This window comes from Pithys albifrons, chromosome 4 (assembly GCF_047495875.1).
Source record: "Pithys albifrons albifrons isolate INPA30051 chromosome 4, PitAlb_v1, whole genome shotgun sequence".
Classification (NCBI taxonomy): Eukaryota; Metazoa; Chordata; class Aves; order Passeriformes; family Thamnophilidae; genus Pithys; species Pithys albifrons.
In genome coordinates, this window is record NC_092461.1 from 83,456,117 (window position 1) to 83,474,940 (window position 18,824).

General features: G+C 38.4%; 1 protein-coding gene across 1 annotated transcript in view; it reads left to right on the top strand.

The window, feature by feature from the left end:
* Positions 1–18,824, top strand: part of CEP192 (centrosomal protein 192) — a 79,575-nt gene that overhangs the window by 29,111 nt on the left and 31,640 nt on the right. Inside the window, exons 21-36 of the mRNA XM_071554266.1 lie at positions 233–297; positions 375–566; positions 1,978–2,101; positions 2,228–2,358; positions 4,015–5,038; positions 5,141–5,267; positions 6,037–6,208; positions 9,147–10,047; positions 11,117–11,265; positions 13,009–13,239; positions 14,280–14,402; positions 15,342–15,476; positions 15,705–15,768; positions 16,437–16,576; positions 16,702–16,794; positions 18,350–18,465. Coding sequence (XP_071410367.1) covers positions 233–297; positions 375–566; positions 1,978–2,101; positions 2,228–2,358; positions 4,015–5,038; positions 5,141–5,267; positions 6,037–6,208; positions 9,147–10,047; positions 11,117–11,265; positions 13,009–13,239; positions 14,280–14,402; positions 15,342–15,476; positions 15,705–15,768; positions 16,437–16,576; positions 16,702–16,794; positions 18,350–18,465 — 3,787 coding nt within the window. The remainder of the gene's footprint in view (positions 1–232; positions 298–374; positions 567–1,977; positions 2,102–2,227; positions 2,359–4,014; positions 5,039–5,140; positions 5,268–6,036; positions 6,209–9,146; positions 10,048–11,116; positions 11,266–13,008; positions 13,240–14,279; positions 14,403–15,341; positions 15,477–15,704; positions 15,769–16,436; positions 16,577–16,701; positions 16,795–18,349; positions 18,466–18,824) is intronic.

Sequence of the window (18,824 nt, forward strand, 5' to 3'; positions counted from 1 at the left end):
TGATTTTACTTTGGCTCCTGAAGATCCAGTGAGTACCCCTTTAAAACTAATTTCATGTAACTTTTCTCACGAAACGGGATGGAATAACTCCTAGTGTGTCCCAAACAGTCTCAGATCTAAAATTATATATGCAATAATTGTCCATTAGAATTTAGTTTAATGATAAAAATAGTAATGACACAACTCAGTAACTTACTCCTTATTTTTAATGAATGTTCTCTTTGCTTTTAAGCTGAAGCAGCTGCTATGATTGCACAAGACCAGGAAGAATTTGAGAAAGCACACAGACTTGTGCAGGTAACTGTCTCAGTGTAAACAGAATAGTTCTCTAATTTATTTACAAGCTACAACTTCTGCAATCTCTTTGTCTGCAGGCAGAAAGACTAGACAGTCCAAATGCATCTGAATTAGCAAATACTTCATGGAAATCTGCCAATAGCTGCATTCTGCTGAGAACAACTGCTCGTGATGAAGATGCCAGTTATTTACGTCTGTCTTTGGGGGAGTTCTTTGGTCAGAGATCTGAAGCTCTTGGTTGTCTTGGTGGAGGCAGTGATGTGAAACGGGTATGTATCTTAAAATTGGTACACAAGCAATAGACAGGGAAAACAACAACTAGTACTACTTTTGTTACTTTGTAACTAATTCTGAGAACTGATTTTCTAAGTTGACTTATGAAGGAAATTCTGTGTGAGACAGGTCTGGATGGACTTCAGTTTCCCACTTGGAATTTCTAATGTGAGGTGCTGGCTGGTGTTACCAGTGAATGTTGATCTTCACCTTTTGGCCAGGAACTAATTGTATGTAGGAGTACAGGAAGAAAGGTACATCATATACAGGATGCATGTTGGAGGTTCTCTTAATAGTTGAAGGAAATGCTACTTAGGCAGGGGTATTTGAACAGTGATAACATCTTTGAATGGCTTTTGGTAATTGTGTTCTCTAGGCAAATGCCCACCTTCAGTAGAAGTCATCTAGATTGGACTTAGCAACATCTCTAGTCCAGGCTTCTTGCATCTACTGAATCCTGGCCCTTCTCTCATCTGCTATTGGTAGACAGGATCTCAAGTATGCTTGTGTAATTCACTTGTCATGATGAATTGGTGGGGTTTCTGAGTTCTGTCCTGGTGCATTCTGAGGCTCAGTAGCAGAGCATGACTCCAGGCAGAGATGGTTGAGAGCATGTGTACTTTGTTGTGTATAACTGGTATAAGTAAGTTGTACCCTGGTTGTGATAGAGGTAGTTTTCTTCTGGTACAGTGCTGTGTTTTGGATTTAGTGTGAGAATAGCATTGATAAGACACTAATGTTTTGGTTGTTGCCAAATAGTGTTTACTCTAAATCAAGGACTTTACAGTGTCTCTTTCTCTGCCAGTGAGGTGCACAAGAAACTGGGGGGGAGCATGGCCAGGACAGCTGACCTGAATTGGCCAAAGGGGTATTCTGTGCTACAGAATATGATGCTCAGTCTGTAGACTGGGAGGAGTTGTCTGGCATCCACAAATCACTGTTGAGGAACAGACTGGGTATTGGTCAGTGGGTGCTTAGTGATTGTGTTGTGCACCACTTGTTTCTCTTTGGTTGTATTCTCTCCTCCTTTTCATTACAATTACTATAGTTATAATTTATATTTTGTGTTACTTATTAAACTGCTCTTATCTCAATCCACAAAGTTTACCTCTTCTTTCCAGTTCCTTCTGTTGGGGTGGGGGGAGTGAGCGAATGGCTGTGTGGTCCTTGGTTACTAGCTGGGGTTCAACCATGACAGTTGTTAGTTTGTTATGTACATATGGGAAGTGCATGTATTTGGATTAGGCATTTGCAGTGCTGGAAGACACATGTTATTTCGTAGTAGTATGAGAGCTAAACACAACTGGACAGGCACTGTAGGCTGAAATTGCTTTGCAGGCCCACTGAACCTTTTTTCTTAATGATTACGTTTACCCATGCCGTGTTCTGGGATGATTTTTTTCATAGCCATCTTTCGGTTACTATATTACATCTCCGAAGAAAAGGCAGCCTGTTGCTTTGCTGAGGCAGTCCGATTCATCAGGAGGGGACAGCAGCCAAGAGATTGCGCAGTTGTCTGAGGTGCTTTCAGGTAATTATGGTACAGCTTTTTTTTTGTATGCGACATTAATGGAGCATGAATGTTCCAGGAATGCAGATTTTTAGACAATTTCCTTACTGTAAATTAATTCCATGTCTTTTTGCTTTTTGTTCTTAGATGACTTAGAAGCACAAACAAAAGACCATGCAAATTTTACCAGCTCTGAAGGTTCAGGGCATGGGATGGATATTGCAGCTGGAATACATAAAAGTGTCGATACAGAAGGTGCTACCAAAAGTAAAGCAAAGGTATTTTTCTTGTATTTTTTTTCTTAAGTGCAATTATGAACTGAAACAAAATTCAAATTACTCCAATTATTACTCTTTCTTTGATTATGTCTAAATTTGGACTTTGTTATCAGGTCATTGCTTTATATGTTGTTCATTTGAATCCAGTAGGTGCCACTGTTAGGAGAGTTTCATTAGAATGGCATGTTCATGTAGTGAGTCAGGTGTTACTACCACCAGCTCATTCTCCTTTTATTTCCAACTTTACTTTTGGAGTTGTTTAGTCTGTCAGCCCATAGTTTTTCAGACTCTTGGGCTATTAATGTTCTGTGGTCAAGTTTCTGAGTTTCAGCTGTGTCTTCCCCTTCTACTTTTTTGATGAAAACGTCTTGTCTTTACCATGGGAATAAAGTGTTTTAGTTGCTAGAATTTAAGAATACCAATGTGATGCAAGTGTGAAGAAGTGTATTTTCAATTTGGTAATCCTGGATATCTACCTTCTCTGCCTGAACATGTCACCTTCCTAAGCCTGCTGGCAGCATTTCTCCTAATGCAGGCCGGGATGCTTTTGATGTTCTTTGCCACAAGGGCACATTACTGGGTCATGGTCAACTGCCTGTCTTCCAGGACCCTCAATTCCTTTTCTGCCAAGCTGCTTTACAGCTGGTTGGTCCACAGCCTGAATGGATGCATGGGGTTATTCCTCCTCAAGTGCTGGTCTTGGCATTTCCCCTTGAACTTCACAGCACATTTTTCTTTTCTGTTGAGGTCCCACTGAATCACAGCTGGTGCTTCTGGCCTATCAGCCACACCCCCAGTTTTGTATGATGATGAAACTTACTGAAGGTGCACTCTGCCTCATCATCCATATCATTAATGAAGTTGTATTGGCCCATCTTGATCCCCAGGGGACTCTACCAGTGAGGGACTGGCCTCCTGATGGACTTTGTGCTGTTGATCACAACCCTCTGAGCCTGTCAGCCCTGCTCAGTTTTCAGTCCAGTCACAGTCTACTGATCTGCTCCATGCTTTGCCCATCTTTTTAGGAGGGTGTTCTGGAGACATGTGTGTATCTACAAGAGGACTTCTGTTTTCAATTCTTCCTGAATGTGTGTGTGTCTGAGATACAGGAAGAGACTGTCTACCCACTCCATGCTCTTTGCTAAGGGTGGCTGGCCAATGTGAAAAATAAAGAAAAAATAAAGAAAAAATAAAGCTAGAGTGATAGAGAAAATGGTAGGAATAGCTTTATCTTCCCCCCTGCAGAAAGACAGATGATTTAAAGTTCAATGGGAAATTACAGTATATTTAGTCACAGTAGCTTCTTCTCTGCTATTTGTTTTTAATGGGTTTTTACTCCCAGTTCTTCCAATGGAATTAAAGCATTTTAGGATTTTATAAGTTTTATAGGAACTAAGACTTCCTAGCTGGCTATCTTTATTTAATCTTTAAAAAAGCCTTTGTAAAGCAGACTTTAAAAAATCAGCAGAATGAGAATTAAGCCTGTTGCAACATTCTTTCTTAACAAGTGATTAAAAAGGTGACAACTAGAAATGTTAATATATTGCCATATCCCTAAATGCAAAGTAATTCAAGCAAGCAAACCAAACGTAGAAAACAAAGCAATAAACAGAAAATTGCTTAATGTGGTGCTAAACTCATTTTGGTTTGTTGTAGGATGGAATTCATAAAGACAAGTTGGAGGACGGCTTATCTAATCATTGTGACTCTGTCCTGAGTATTAGCACAATTGCAACTGCTATTGCTAATGCTTCCACCAGTGCTGAACCTTCCCAGCTAGCTGCTATGATGATGGCACTGTCTAATAAAAGTAAAAGAACACATTTTCTTCCTGGAATTGTTAAAGAGGTGGAACTCTCTGCTATTCAGGTATTACCCAGCAATGAGGAAAACAGTGCATTTGATATGGAAAAATACCTCAAAAAAACAGATGAAAATGGACGTGAAAGTGAATATGAAAGTATTGTGAAACATGAAGCATCTGCCCAGAACCTTATATCTGATGCCTTTTTACTTGGTAAAGATAAAAATGAGGTTGCTCTTGCAGAAGACTTGATGAATAATCATAGCAAACAGCAAGAAATACAGAAGCGATTGCTGGATTATCTCAGTGAGGAAAGTGACAGGCAGAATTTTTCCAGTCTGTCTGGTATTCCCAACCACGAAAATGTAACTGCAGATAGTGTTGAATATTCACAAAAATTGTCAGATTTAGTAAAGAGTAAACATTTACAGACGATGGGTGCTGATGTTCGATCAGATACACTTAATGGAAATGAAGCCCATACATGTAGAATTCCTTTAACAGCAGACATGGAAGGGGCACAAAGGGATCTGGTTGCTTACCAGAACAACAATCTCACTGGTAGATGTTGTGCAAGGGAAGACAGAGAAACAGTAGATCAATCAGCAAATGCTGTTTCTGAACAAGGTAATGGTTTGATGGAGGGAAGTACAGGAAATATTCTGTCACTCAGCAACTTAAAACCTGCCAAGCAATCTAGTCAGTATGTCTCAGTAAGTCCTACAAATGCAAAGCTTACACAGAAATTGAACAGTGATGAAAGGAAGCAAAATGCAGAAATAGAGAAGAGAAACAAGGATGCCAGTTCTGCTTGTGGTGGGAATGCAAAACATGTAACTTTTGAGAAGCTCTTTCCAACTTCCAAGAATAGTACTGGTAAGTAACATGTATAAATGTAACTGGTTGTTGGAAAGGCTTTTCTTGACAGTATACATGTGCTTACATAAACACTGTTATTAAATTCTGTTCATTTGATAGATGATAAATCCATTCCACCTGAATGTGGCTTAGACCCTCTGGAGGATGAGCAGTATAGCTTCAGACCTTCAACTTCACCTCTGATTCACTCTTCCCCTAGTGAGGCTTCTGGAACAGCATTTTCAGGGTAAATTCTTGGTGCAGATAAGAATTAATGCTTTGTGAGGATTGTTGAGGGATCGAGTTTTATTTTAATCTTGTCCTTGATCTGGATTTATAGATGATGTTTATGAGGCTGAGACTTCATTCATAGACTAAGCTTGACATTCTACAGATGAATGAAGTTGTGTTTTTTAAACTTATTTCACTCTCTTTGGTTCTCTGATTTGAACCACTGCTTCCTGTGAAACATGATGGGTAGAAATATTTGTATTGCTTTTGACCACTTTGTATCTTGACATGTACTTCTGTCTGAGGTTTAAGGTTTTCTTTGTAACTGAAAGAGCAGTGTTTTTTAAATGACCCTCCATAACACTAAGTGTCATAAACTATAAGATTACAACTAAATTAATGTAGTCTTCAATGTATAAAGATGGCCAGTACCTAATAATTTTGTTCAGTCTTATAAAAAGAAGAGGCGTCTGATTTCTTTGACTTAACTTTTCAGTTCACTGTTTGATATCTAACTACAGTTAGAGTTTTGTACATGTTACTAGAATTGCAGACTGTCATTTCTCAGAAGTTAATATCTGCAGGCAGGAGTATGTGTATTTTTGCAGGCATGTTATATAGATATTAATTAGGATTTCCAGTTAAAATTTCTCGTTTCTGTTGACTAAGTAAGGCTGAGTAAGTGGACTTGTAGAACAGTGTAGATAATGTGTAGCACTGATTTTTCTTGAGGGCAACATTAGAAATATACTCTAATACTGACATACTCTGAATCTGTTTTTCAGATCTGAAAAGGACTTTACATGCCCGTCACAGTATCAGGAATCTCCTTGCAAAGAGAATGTACTGCCTCAGTCAGTTTACTCAAGTCCAAGCATGAGCAGATTGACATATGTCTCTGCACCCAGCAGTACCTGCAAGAACACAGCAGCAATGCATGATCTGGAGACATACCAGGTAAGAAAACCAAAACAGCACCTCCCCTTCACCCCCAAACAAAACCTTTAAATGGTCAAAGTAATTGTAAAATAGAAAAGGGTTTCAGAACAGTTTAGGACATGCTGTGCTTAAGGAAAAGGTACTCCACTTCTCCTCAAGTACCGACTTCAGAAATTTTAATTCTGGAATAGATTGTGCCAAATGCACATACTCTAATGAATATAAACATAGTAAAACAATGAAAGAAGTACAAAATTTTCCAGAAGTGAGAGTTGGTTTAATTTTTTTCTTTTATTTTTCCCTATAATTTCTTGTTAATTCTTAATGTTCTTGGAATACTGAATACTGTACTACATTCCAGTAGGATTTTGTATAATCTGTATCTGCCTTCATCTCTTCAGGCTCCTTTTCTGTTTCTCTTCAGCTGTTAGGAGAATAATTTCCCTAGTTTGGTTGCTTTTTTTTTTCCCTGGAGAAATGTTTAAAAATATGTAGTTTAGCTTGTACAACTTTCTTTCAGGACTGAATAAAATTTTCTACCTTTGACATTTATTCTGTTTTTATTGCTTTAGAAAAGAGCATACTTTGAGAATGATATTTGTGTTCAGCCTTACAGCCTTATGCTGATTAAAATAATTGACAACCTTTTATCTGTGTTCCTTGGAATCTGGGATCTTTCTGTACTCTTTCCCCCTTGCAAAAGTATGTGCAGTTGTGGATGGAACTTGAAAAAACTCAGACAAAGCTGAAAAACCTCTATGACTGCATGGATATATGTGTTAATATGAGTGACTATACTTATTTTGTAATATTAGTCAATTACCAGTATTTTGTAAAATATAGTTATGCATTTCTCTAACACAGGAAATAGAAATGCTATCTACTATGCCTACTCCTTTCATTTGTGGAGGATGAGGCTTTTCAGAACTGGTGACTAGTGAAAGCTTAGTGAAGCCTTCTCTTCCTCCTGTAGGAAAACCAGCATCAATGTTGCTTCTTCCTGATCCTTGGAGCATGAAAGAAGTGGGTGTGCTGGCCTATTTTGTTCTAGGTCTAGTTGCTCGAGTTACACAGGGAGTATCTGTTCTTTTCCATGTCGATGTTTCCAGTGGTAATCACAGTCCAGTCGGAAGGAACCCAAGGACAAACTGAAAGGGGTGTTTGCTTGCAGTCTATGCTGGCATAGCATCAGCCCCTAGGTCTGTTTTTCACATTTCCAATGCATGTGGTTTTTTATTTCTGTCATCTCATGCAAATGGGTGACTCTTGATGCTTTGACAGAACTGTCTGCATACTGGTTTGCCCCTTTGTCTTGAAGAGATGTTACTGTTTGAGTCTTTGTTCCCCAGGATAGCTCAAAAGTTGATCCTCAAATAGTTTGTGAAAGTTTTACATTTGTATTATGAGTACAATTTTAAGTCCCATTTATAATACTACTGTGTTAATTTATTCCTTGGTGTTAGTAATCTTTTATGGTAAGAGGGACTGAGAGATTTTTGTCTCATTTTTCTTGTTAAGAGCCACTTTCATGTCCCTTGCCTGAAGCTTCAACAGACAAGAAGTGATTGTATTGGTGTTACCTTCAGATCCAAGTAATTACTATAGTACAATCTCTTTAACCAATGGTGCCCTTTCCCTTTAACACTAGGGTCAGGGTTGTTGAAGGTGCATGTTTTTAAGAATTTATTTACTTTTTTATTTATTGGTTGGTTGACTTGGCCTGGTGAGCCATTGTGCCTCAGGCAGCTGCCCTCAATGCCTTCTATACAGGATTGTAACTTGCGACTTACTCAGCTACAACAATCTGAACAGGTATTTTATTGGTCTTTGCTCTTCTTTCACATGCCACTCCCTGCCTTCCAAGTCCTATTTACTTAAGATGAGTTATTAGTTTATGCTGTAGGTAGTTTTCATCCTTTTATGTAGCTCTCTTGTTCCGTGTCAGAATTTTCTAGGTACACTTGTCCTGAGCTGGTGTCTCATTGCTTTGATACCACACTGTCTAGTTTTGGTTCTGAAACTTTCAAAAGTTGTTTTGAAACTCCATTTTTGTAATTGGAATTTGTGGTATAGATGTGCTTAACAAGAAAAAAATGAGCCTTAGTAGCACATGTAAAGAACAGTTTCATTTTTCAGATTGATAGGGGACATACCTGGAGTTTAATCCATGCTGCCATTGTGGAGACTACTAAGTGTGATGCCAGTTGTGGAAGGGTGGTTTTCCTATGGTTAATCCTCCTCTACTGATTAGTGTCTGTGCTGTTGTTACTAGATTTGAACAGTGCATGAGAGGGTGTAATGACTTTTGCTCTTAAGAGTTAACCCACCAGGAGATTCCTTGAAATACATTGTGTGTATGCATATTTATGATCCATACTTTTTTCTTAGTTTGATTTCTAAGTGAAAAAACCTCAAGACAGGAACTAAAAGGAATTGAGAATGGGGGTGAGGTATTCTCATTCCAGCTACACCATGCATACCTGTCAAAATGGAAGGTGTCTGGGCTTGAATGATTGCTTAGTGTAAGTGCACAGAGAAAATGTTTTAGTGCATTTTCATGCATCTGGAATCCTTTTGATTAGTGACTTGCTTCAAGGCCATTCAGTTCTTGCCTAAAAAGCTGGCAAGTATGTTTGGGTTATCGACATTGTTGTGGATCAAAATCTAAATACAGCACATAGGTACTGCTGTGAAGAAAATTAACTCTATCCCAGCCAGACTCTATCCCAGTGACTTGAGATAGCAGACAGGTTGAAGTTGCAGGTTTTCTTTTTCAAGGCAAAGAGCCACAGTTGGTATAAAACTTCAGACAAGACTATTTGTATTGAGTGGCAATACCAGTAATGGTCAGACAGGCAAATATCCTTACCAGGCAATACTAATACCAAGTTCTGTCTTGCGTACCCTGTTTGCTTTTCCAGAATATGTAATACTACATGTTGTATCTGTTTACTAGGATGAAAATGCTTGTGAACTGAGCACAACAATAATTCGAGCCAGCCCAACTCCTCCACGGGAACATACAAAGGAAAAACTAGAAGACCACTCATGTCAAAGAAGTAGAAAAGAAGCAGTACTTAGTGTTGTTGACCAGAAACAAAAAGAAAATGAACTTGCAGGTCTTCAAAGAAAACTTGATAATGTACTAGATCAAGAAGTGCCTGAAGAAGGTTTTCCAAAGAACGAAAAGCAGATTGCATCTGTTCCTTCAAATGCACCAGCAAATCATAAAGAGCCAGACCATGTTAAATCAGCATTACTAAGTAAATTCTGCACCTTTCAGCCACATTCTGTCAATGTTGATACACAAGAAGTGTGTCAGGATCAAACTAACAAAGCGCAGAGACAAGGATTACAATCTGAGAATATATTACCCATATATTCTGGATTAAGCACCTATGTGCCATGCAATCAAAACTCATCTAGTGAACAGTATGTTCCTATTTCAGCCTTTAAATCCTATGTGACTACCTCTGAGAGTCAAGCCATTTCTTCTGTTCCCCCCTTGCTTGCAGGACGTTCTCTTGCACCAAATGCATTTGCACAGCAGCATCTGGGAAATATACCATCTACTGGAAATACAGTTCTGTCTCAGTTTCATGGCTGCATCTCTGCAGGTTTTGGACTTCCGGCAGGGCTTCCGTGTTCTGGAATCCCAGCAGGACATGTTGAGAATCCAGTTGTGGTAGGAATTCCTTTGGGTCCAAATGTTGGTCCTGGCACTTTGAGTGCAGCTTCACTTTATAATCCACACTCTACTGCATGGAATAGTAATATCTTAAATATAAAATCATGTACTGGACAACCTCTTGGAGCTGGAAGAAATGAGTGGGAGTTGTCAAAGTCCCCTGGTATTGGTAAGTGTGTTTTTTACAGTGTGTTTAAAATACAGTGGTGGACAAGAATGGTGATAGCAAAGTTGCTTATGTTACAGTAAATAAAATTAAGATGACTACTAAGTGTAACCACAGTTATTGTTTATGCAGTCTTTGTTATTTTAAAAAAACCTACAACTAATTTTCCTTTTTTGATGTTCTCTGAATTCCCTAATAGTCTTAAACTTCTCATAATGTAGAAGAATTTTAGCATTCTTCAGCATTCAGTAGTTTTGTGTTTATGTAAAGGATTTAGAACTTTCATAAGAGGAAGAGAAATCCTAGTTGCCGTTCCAGCTAGGCAAAACAAGTGATGCTCTGGAAATTCCATTGTATTTTGTGTGTTAAGTAGATGACATTTCTATTTCCAGCCTAATTTGGTATTAGCAGTCAGTTAAGGCCAAAACTCCAAGGAGGAGGGTTGCAGGACTCAAACTGCTGGTCATGAGGGAAAAAGACAGGCTGCCAAGTGTCTTCTGATGTTTCTGCTGTTACTCTGTACCTAGACTTAGCTCCAAACCTAAGCAGTGCAAATTGCTATTTCATTGTAAAGGCTTCTTTTAACCTACTGCTTGTTAGTTGTTTTTTGACATAGGCTTTTTTCTGGATAATTCTTTCAGTCTAAAAGACAAGCTAGTGGTGTTGAAGATTTGAATTTGATACAGCTTATAGCTTGTTTATTGATTGTTATAAATTATTGATCCTGTTAGTGCATTTTAAAATAGTGAAATTTGAACTACTTCATCTCTGCCTGTTTTTATACTGACAAGATGTCATAATAGTGATATTCTGTTTTTCTGAATTGGGCTAGTACTGATCAAATTGAGTATTTTTTGTGACTGTAGAACTTTAGGACACACATTAGAAATAATTGATATTTCAAATTTCAGACTTGTGGAAAACATTCTTTTAAGAACTGTACAAATCAAACATTTCCTTTCCGTAATGAAGCATTTTGTCTGATGAATTCATAAACCTGACATAGTGGGAGCTGGAATGTTGATTTGCTTCTGGGTACTTGAAACTAACAGGAGCATATTTTCTTCCAAAGGACATGTAAAAGTACCAGAAGAACTGAAGTTCCCTAATGCCTGTTGTGTGGGAATTGCATCACAGACAGCTCTTAGCATTTATAATCCAACTGAGCGGTGGTTGCAGGTCAGCATTGGAGTACTCAGTGTTTCGATTAATGGGGAAAAGGTGAGATATTTTTTTTTTAAGCTCAATAATATTGTAATAGTTTCAAATGTCATATGTAAAATTAGAGCGCTCTGTACAGATTTGCAATTTTTTCCCCCATTTTACAGTTAATATGCACAAAAGCAGTGCTACTTTCTTTGTCAGGCCACCTGACTTACTCCAACAAGTAGGCTTTGAGAGGTAAATGCCACATCATGAGAATGACTGTAGAATTTGATTGTGTGCATAAAGTGCGGTAGGTTTGAGTTTACTGGTTCCCACCTTTGTCTACATAAGAAAAGTCATCCCTAGGAAAGAAAGCAGCCATGCTGAAAATAGTTACTGCTAAAACATTTTTGGCAGTTTGCTCCTATTTTTCTTGAAATCAGGAGATCTTGAGTGGCAGAGAATGACAAATATTTGGAGCAGGCTTCAAGCTAGATGGGTTGTTCTGTGAGTTGTAGGTAGCTTGTAGGCCACAGATGGGCTGTCTTGCACCTCAATTTTATTAAATTCTATCTACTTATGTTATTGTAGTAATAGTTTCAGAAGTAAAATATTTCAAGAACATGACAATGAGTTAAATTAAAGGTCCATCAGTATGATTTAATGTCTTTACACTTAGTAGAGAGGAATATAACAACAGAAGAAGCAAAGGGTACTCTGAGCTTCTGGCAGTTTGATACCTAGGAACTTTTGCGTTGGATGTTCTTTCTGTTCCTTGTAGTTTTTGGTAGACTGCCCTTTATCTAGTTAATCTGTTGAAATTGCGTAGTATTGTCCACAGTTCAGTTGTGGATTGTATGCAGTATTGGGTTTTTTTGTCTGGTTCTTGCTGTTTTTGTGTGGTCCATATTACTGGCAAATAGTGGACAATGATTTACTTTATATGTTGCAGTTTGTAAGTCTTATAAATCCTGATCACATCCCTCCTTAGGTATGTTTTTCCAGCAGATGTACCATGTGTCTTTGCAGAAGTATGATTTGTGGTTTTGCTCTCATTTTCTCAGAAGTTCTTTAAAGTTTCCTCTTTAAAGAACACCAAACAACAATTCTGTGTGTGCATGTGAGAGTTAGGGTTTTTTACATATGTTTCTAATCACTCAGTATCATGGGGCTTTTATGCAGCACTTCTAACCTGAGATTGTTTTATCAAGAGGTGTTTTTTTTTAGATGAAATTGCTTTACATTTGTTTCCAGGAATAAATGTTTGTTTGCATGGTATAATTAAACTCCTTTTTTTTTCAGTCAACTCTGAGATACACAGAATATGCATTACAGTCTCTTTCCTGCTTGAAATTTATCTATAAATACGTTCAGAACAGAAATTTTGAAGGCACTTGCTCTAGGATTGACTGGTGACTTCCTTATTCTGACCTTCCCATTACTCTTCCACTATATCTCTTCCACCTTTGATGGCAAAAAGCACCGATTGGAGTTTAGCTTTGTTAGTTTATTTTGTTGCTGTTCTTTCTCAAAAATCAGGATTTTACTTAGGAATTCATTTTGCCACTGTCAGTCTGTCACCAGAAGCTGGAAAGAAATCCCAGCAGTTTTCAGACTGCCTTTTCTCTAAATTAAAAGAAAATGCTGCACTTGAGCAGGATGGAAAAGGGATGTTAATATGAAGATACATTAATTAAATGAGGGAAAACATGTACAAAATGTCTGTGCTGAGCAGTGGTGCCAGATAAATGTGGTACTTGGAAAGAAACCATCCTCTGGCCAAAGGCCTGTTGAAAGTAACAGTATTTTGTTTTTCAGATGGATCCTATGAAGTATCAGTGCCTGGTTTTCAAAAACAAAACCATCGTAGGATCCTATTCTACCAATGACCTGAAAATACTTTTCTTACCTTCTCATCCGGGGATCTTTCAGTGTATTCTCAACGTGTCATCTTGCCCAGTTGCTGCAGATGCCGAGACAATCGTTCAGTCAGAAGCTTTGGCAAGTAGGGTAGTTCTGACAGCAGTCGCAGAAAATCCTAATTTAGAAGTAAGTAGCTGCTTATTTGTGGGTCTTTGTTGTTGTTGCAATTTTACAAATAGTTTAATGGCACTGCAAAATAATAGGAATGCAAGGTGGTTGCTCAAAGAAACCTGAAATTTCATGTGCTCTGTATGGAGAGGGAATATTAAGAAAATGTTTGAGAAGCTTATTGATGTGTGGAAAGTTCTAGTTGTGGAAAAGCACCTAGCTGGAAATAAAGGATTCTGTCTTAAAAGAATAAATTAAAATGTATTACTTTTTCATTGTTAAAAGACTGGACCAGATCTTAAACATCTGATGCTTCCTAGGTATCCACTATGTTGGATTGGGCATTAAATATAACAAAAAGCATTTATTTCCAATTGTAAGGATTTCTTTATTTTTTACATCAAGTAAGCTTTGTCTTGGTTTCTTACTACTTCCAGCTTCTTTATGGTTATAGAGAATATTTTCTTATTTTGGACTAATTAAAAATTAAAGGTAAGTGCTTTTGTCTTGAGTATTATCATGAAGAATAACCAGATGGAAGACAGTGTGACATTAAGAATTAATTCTGGCTTTGTGTAGAATTTAAGAGTATGGACAGACAGGAATAGGCTTGATGATACTTTTGGAAGCCTGAACAAATTACATGATAGTCTGTGTCATGGGTGGTAAACATAAAATTTTCAATCATTAGCCAAAGCTGTGTAAAACTGACATTTCTTCCTTGCAAACAATCATCATGCCTTAAATTTATTTTTATTTTAAATTAGCCAAAATAACTTGATTGTGTACTGGGTTTTGGTGGATAAATGTTACACTGAGATTGGCTTAATTGATTCAGGCAAAATATATGGGACTTAGCCAATTGGCTGTAACCCCTTTTAATATCAAAGGAAACATATTTCTTAGACTCCTACCCCTGACAGAAGGTTTGGATTATGTGTGGGTGTGGCATTGAGAGGATGGAATAGATGAATAACATCCTTACTTTCCTGGTGCTTTTGTATGGTATTGTGTTTTGGAGGCTTTTTTTCCTTCTAAGTTCTTTGTTTTAAAACCAGGTGGAAGCAGGAGAAGATGGTCTGGACTTTGGTGACTTGAGTTCTGGCAGCTGGAAGGCTCTTCCCCTAAAACTTATCAACAAAACCCATGCTTTTGTGCCAGTTAGACTTATTATTAATGCAGTAAGTACAGTAAACCTCCTGTATGTGAAAGTTAACATCTTGTGATAGAGAATTTTAATAACCAAACACTCACTTTGTTATATAGCAGTAAGAAACACACCCTGGACACTAGATGTAAGAGTCCCAAGAAATCTTTGGTTAGTCAGGAAATAAATGTCTTTCACAGGCTGGTGATCTTTTTCTGCTGTAATGGTACCAACAAAAGTGATTCTGGGATAGGTATGATTTCCTGTTTCGTATGCTTGTTAGTTTTTATAGCCTAGCCACGGCTTTCTGCCTCTGCTTGCTCTGATAGCACAGGGCAGCTGACAGCGAAAGGGTTGTGTTACCTTCCCTCTGAGAAGCTGGAGATGTATTCTGTCATTCAAATGGAACAGCTGGCTGTTCAAACAAGCAGCCAGGCTTTCTGCTGGCAAGTTTGACATTTACTCTCTTCCTCTATAGGAGCAAGGGCAGGACTCTCCTCTACCTGCTTTGTCTCCCACTAGAGAATGGTAGGCTGTATTAGAGGCTACAGCATTTTCCTCTCTGCATCTTTGTGGCAGTGCAGATTTCAGGTTTTTGGCCAGGCTGGCTGCTGGTTTGTGCTGTGAGAAGAGCTGGCCTTGTTTCCTTATGTGGGGGAACAAGAAAGGACTGGCCTTATGTTAAGGTGGATCAAGTTGTCTTGGTGACTGCTGATGTTTCAACTTCAACAGCCAAACTTCTTGAAAGCTTAAGTTAACCAGGTTCTGCTTGTTCCCTTTTGCTGCAGAGAGATTTCCTACTATTTTTAGAGGATTTGCTGGACTATCATATACCAACTGAACTACAGGCTATTTTTTGAGGTTTTTTTCTCCAAACTACTTGGATCAATCAAAAGCATCTCTAGGCTTGTTCAGCATTGCTGTTAGTGACAGTAGGAGATTTAATACTTGTACTACTCTATTTCTTTGACAGAATGCAGTAGCTTGGCGGTGCTTCACCTTATCCAAGGAACCAGTTAATACTTCTAGTGAACAGATGGATGCAGTTTCTCAGATAACAGCTCCATCAGTTGTAAATCATGTGATCCATGCAAGCTATGATGGGCAAGTGAGTAGTTTGTAGTTGGCTGATTCTTCTTGTTACTTGCTGTCTGAAATGACAGTGCTGGATAATCTGAGTTCACAGTAGTGACTTTTGGGTGATCTACCTATTTGAGTAATATAGTTCTGTTTGAAGTTTGTGGGTGGGGTTTTTGGGTTTTTTTTTGTCTTTTCACACACCCCCCTCTTAATAATTCTCTCCCTCCTGTAAGATGCCAACCAATTTCTTTTTCAGGATCCTGAAGCTTTGACAGTTTGGGTTCTGTTCCATGCACCTAAGAAACAAATTTCTAGTTCAGGTATAGCAATTTGATTTTCATTTCAACTAAAACAGATTTGACTTTTAATGTGTATGAATACTAGAATTGTGGGAACAGGCTGCAAAACTTTAAATGAAGTAGTCTGTCTTTGGGGTGTGTCCTAATATTTAGGGTATCCATTCAGTTTTAGTAACTGTAGGAGACAGAATACTTCTATGTCTTAATCCTTTATATATTATCAGAAACATTTATACTTCAGTGTCAAGCTGTACAAAGTTTGTACTGCAAGATGCGTGGAATTTGCGTAACTGCTTTTGCTGAGGAAATTAAATCATCACTTAAGAAAACGTTGCATTGATTCTAAAATAGAAATTTGAAGAAACCTGAATATTTCTGGCTTCCTGGATAGAAAATAGTACATATATCAATTAGTTTGACCTGTATGGTAGATGGGGTTTTTTGTTTGCATTAGATACAATTTCAGTCACACTGAACAGAAAGGTAAAACTCTTAAGTAAGTTCCTGTGAGACTTTATTTAAAAGAGGAAAGAAAAGTGTTGCCAGGGTAATGGGAGAGCTTCTGTAATGTCACCACAACAAAGATATGCTAAGATTGAACAGTAGCTGAAGTGAGGCACACATCCATAGGAATGGCCTTTGCTGCTGGCAGACTTGCTTGTTTTTGTTACTTGTGAAATTGTTTCTAGATTCCTTGGGTCCGGCAGATGAGATCTTGGCAAGAGTGGACGTGGAAGTGGATAGTCCAGGGCCTAGCACTGTCATTAAAAGTATTTCTCTCCGAGCAAGAGCTGGAACAGCGAGGATACATGCTCCAAAGGACTTACAGGTTAGTTTGTCTTTACAAAGTGTGCTTCAAGAACAATTTGCCTCTCCTTGCCTCCTACTTTTGTAATGTTTGCTTTTATTATATATGTATATATGCATACATACACACTGACTTAATTTTTACAGAAAATACATCTCTCTACTACTGTGGGTTCAACAGCCAAACAGCAGCTGCCACTGAAAAATGCTGGAAACATTAGTGTATATTTGAAAGTTAAGGTACGTTGGCTTTTCCCTCTTGAAATCATGATTTTCATGCTGTTAATACTGTAGTGAAACCAGAGCTGAGCCTTGGGAGTTCAACTCAGCTCTGTGGTTTGACAAAAGATTTATAAGTTTATGGAAAGAGAGGGAAGGATAGCAAAGACATTAGCTTATGTTATTGGAAAAAACTTTGGGTGTTCTGTTGCTCAGCTTCGGTTGTGTTTGTTTCAACAAACACAATTTTATGATTTTTACCAAATTTTAACAAGCATGTAGTATGTTAAAACAATGAAGTCTGTGCTGCACAGCAGGTGTTAATTAGCTAGTAGAGTAAAGCCTGATTTGGGCAAAGATGAATATTAGCATTGGGAAACATTGGTACTTTCTAGTAAAGCTGCATCAGTTTTCAGTGTACATCTTGCTAACCCACATACAAACCAGGTTCTTTTCAGATATGCAATGTCTTTATTTGATTAGGTTTTTTTGAGAATCCATAGAAAGTATGGTCCCAGGTAACTAAAACAAAAGGTAACAAAACACATTTGAAACTAGCATTTCAAAGTCAACAGAAGGAGTAGTTGGTCCCATTTTACATTAGAAAAAAATTAAATGGACGATTGTGAACCCATTTCTTGAATCAGGGGCCATGGAAATGGGATGTGTGACTAGTATGTCTCGGTTTGAGGGGAAAAAACAAAAATGTTTTACCCACAAGCAGGGGAGGGGCCTCCTCCACGATAATCACACCACTCTTTATCAAATTTAAGAAAAGGAATTTTAATACAAGAAGGATAACTGCTATATATATATATATGTAAACAGACTAGTGCAACCCACTTCCCCAACACCACAAGAGAGGGAAAAAAAAAACAACAAAACCAAAAGAAACAAAACAACAACAAAACCCAGCAGGTTTTTTTTTCTCCGGGAGAAAAGGTTATACTTAAGTGTCCTTGTCACAGCCCGCTGGCTGCAGAGTGAGTTTCAGTCCCTCTCCAGCGAAACAGACGAGCAGTGGGCTTTCAGATGGACTCAGTCTCTTCCCCCTGTGTTCCCCGTCCAAGAAGCAGAAAGGTACGAGCAACCAGCGGCAAATCCAAGGCAGGTAGCAGCAACAGCACGGCACGAAAAGTAGTCCGAGGTGGGCAGCGGCAAGACAGCCAGGAAAACCCCCCGCAGTAACCAGCAGGGCAGCCTGCCTCCTTCGAGCCCCCACTCCCCCCTTCCGCCGAGCCTAGACTCCGGAGAATATCCAAAAAAAAAAACCAAAAGAGACAAACCTGCCCCCACCCCAGCGATCAACAGTTAATTGCTTCTTTTGTTAACCGCTGGCCTGGGCAGTTAAGTGGCAGGGGAGAGAATTTACATAATAATCCCAAACTACAACATAGTACCACAAATGCCACATTATGTGACGATACAGGATGGTAATTGATAAAGTTTTGAAGATTCCAGATATATTTGTCTGAACTACAACAGATGTACAACCAAATTGTATTCCATGTTGTAGAAATGTTTAATCTCTTAAAATGGGTAAATGACCCTTCCTTTTCCCCTTGCATGCTTTCAGACATCAGATCAGGACAGCTGCTTTGCTGTTGAACCTGAGGGCCTCTTCCTTTTTCCTGGAGAAGAACAAGCTGTGACTGTCCTGTTTTCTCCAAGAAGTATAACAACTTCAGAAAGGTAATATTACTGATTCTATGCTGCCTATGTTAAACTGAGCTACTTTTGATGTTAAGATAATGAACAAATTGAAAGTTAACCTGCAAGAGAGACTTTGGCTTCAGTTGTTTTCACGAGTCCTCATCCATTACAAAAGGATTTTTGCTAGGGTTCACCTTTTCTGTAGATTATCTGTCTCTTCTGCTCTGTATAGCCTAAGGAAGAGGTAACATTTCCCATCAAGAAATATTCTGAGATTTGTTTTGGGCAAATAAATGTAGTAAGTGCATGAAGCTCTTTGTAAGGTAACTGTTTCTAAAGTACAACAAAGCTTCAAAATACTTCAGCAGCCTCTTCAGCTGCTCCCCCTATTCATTTGT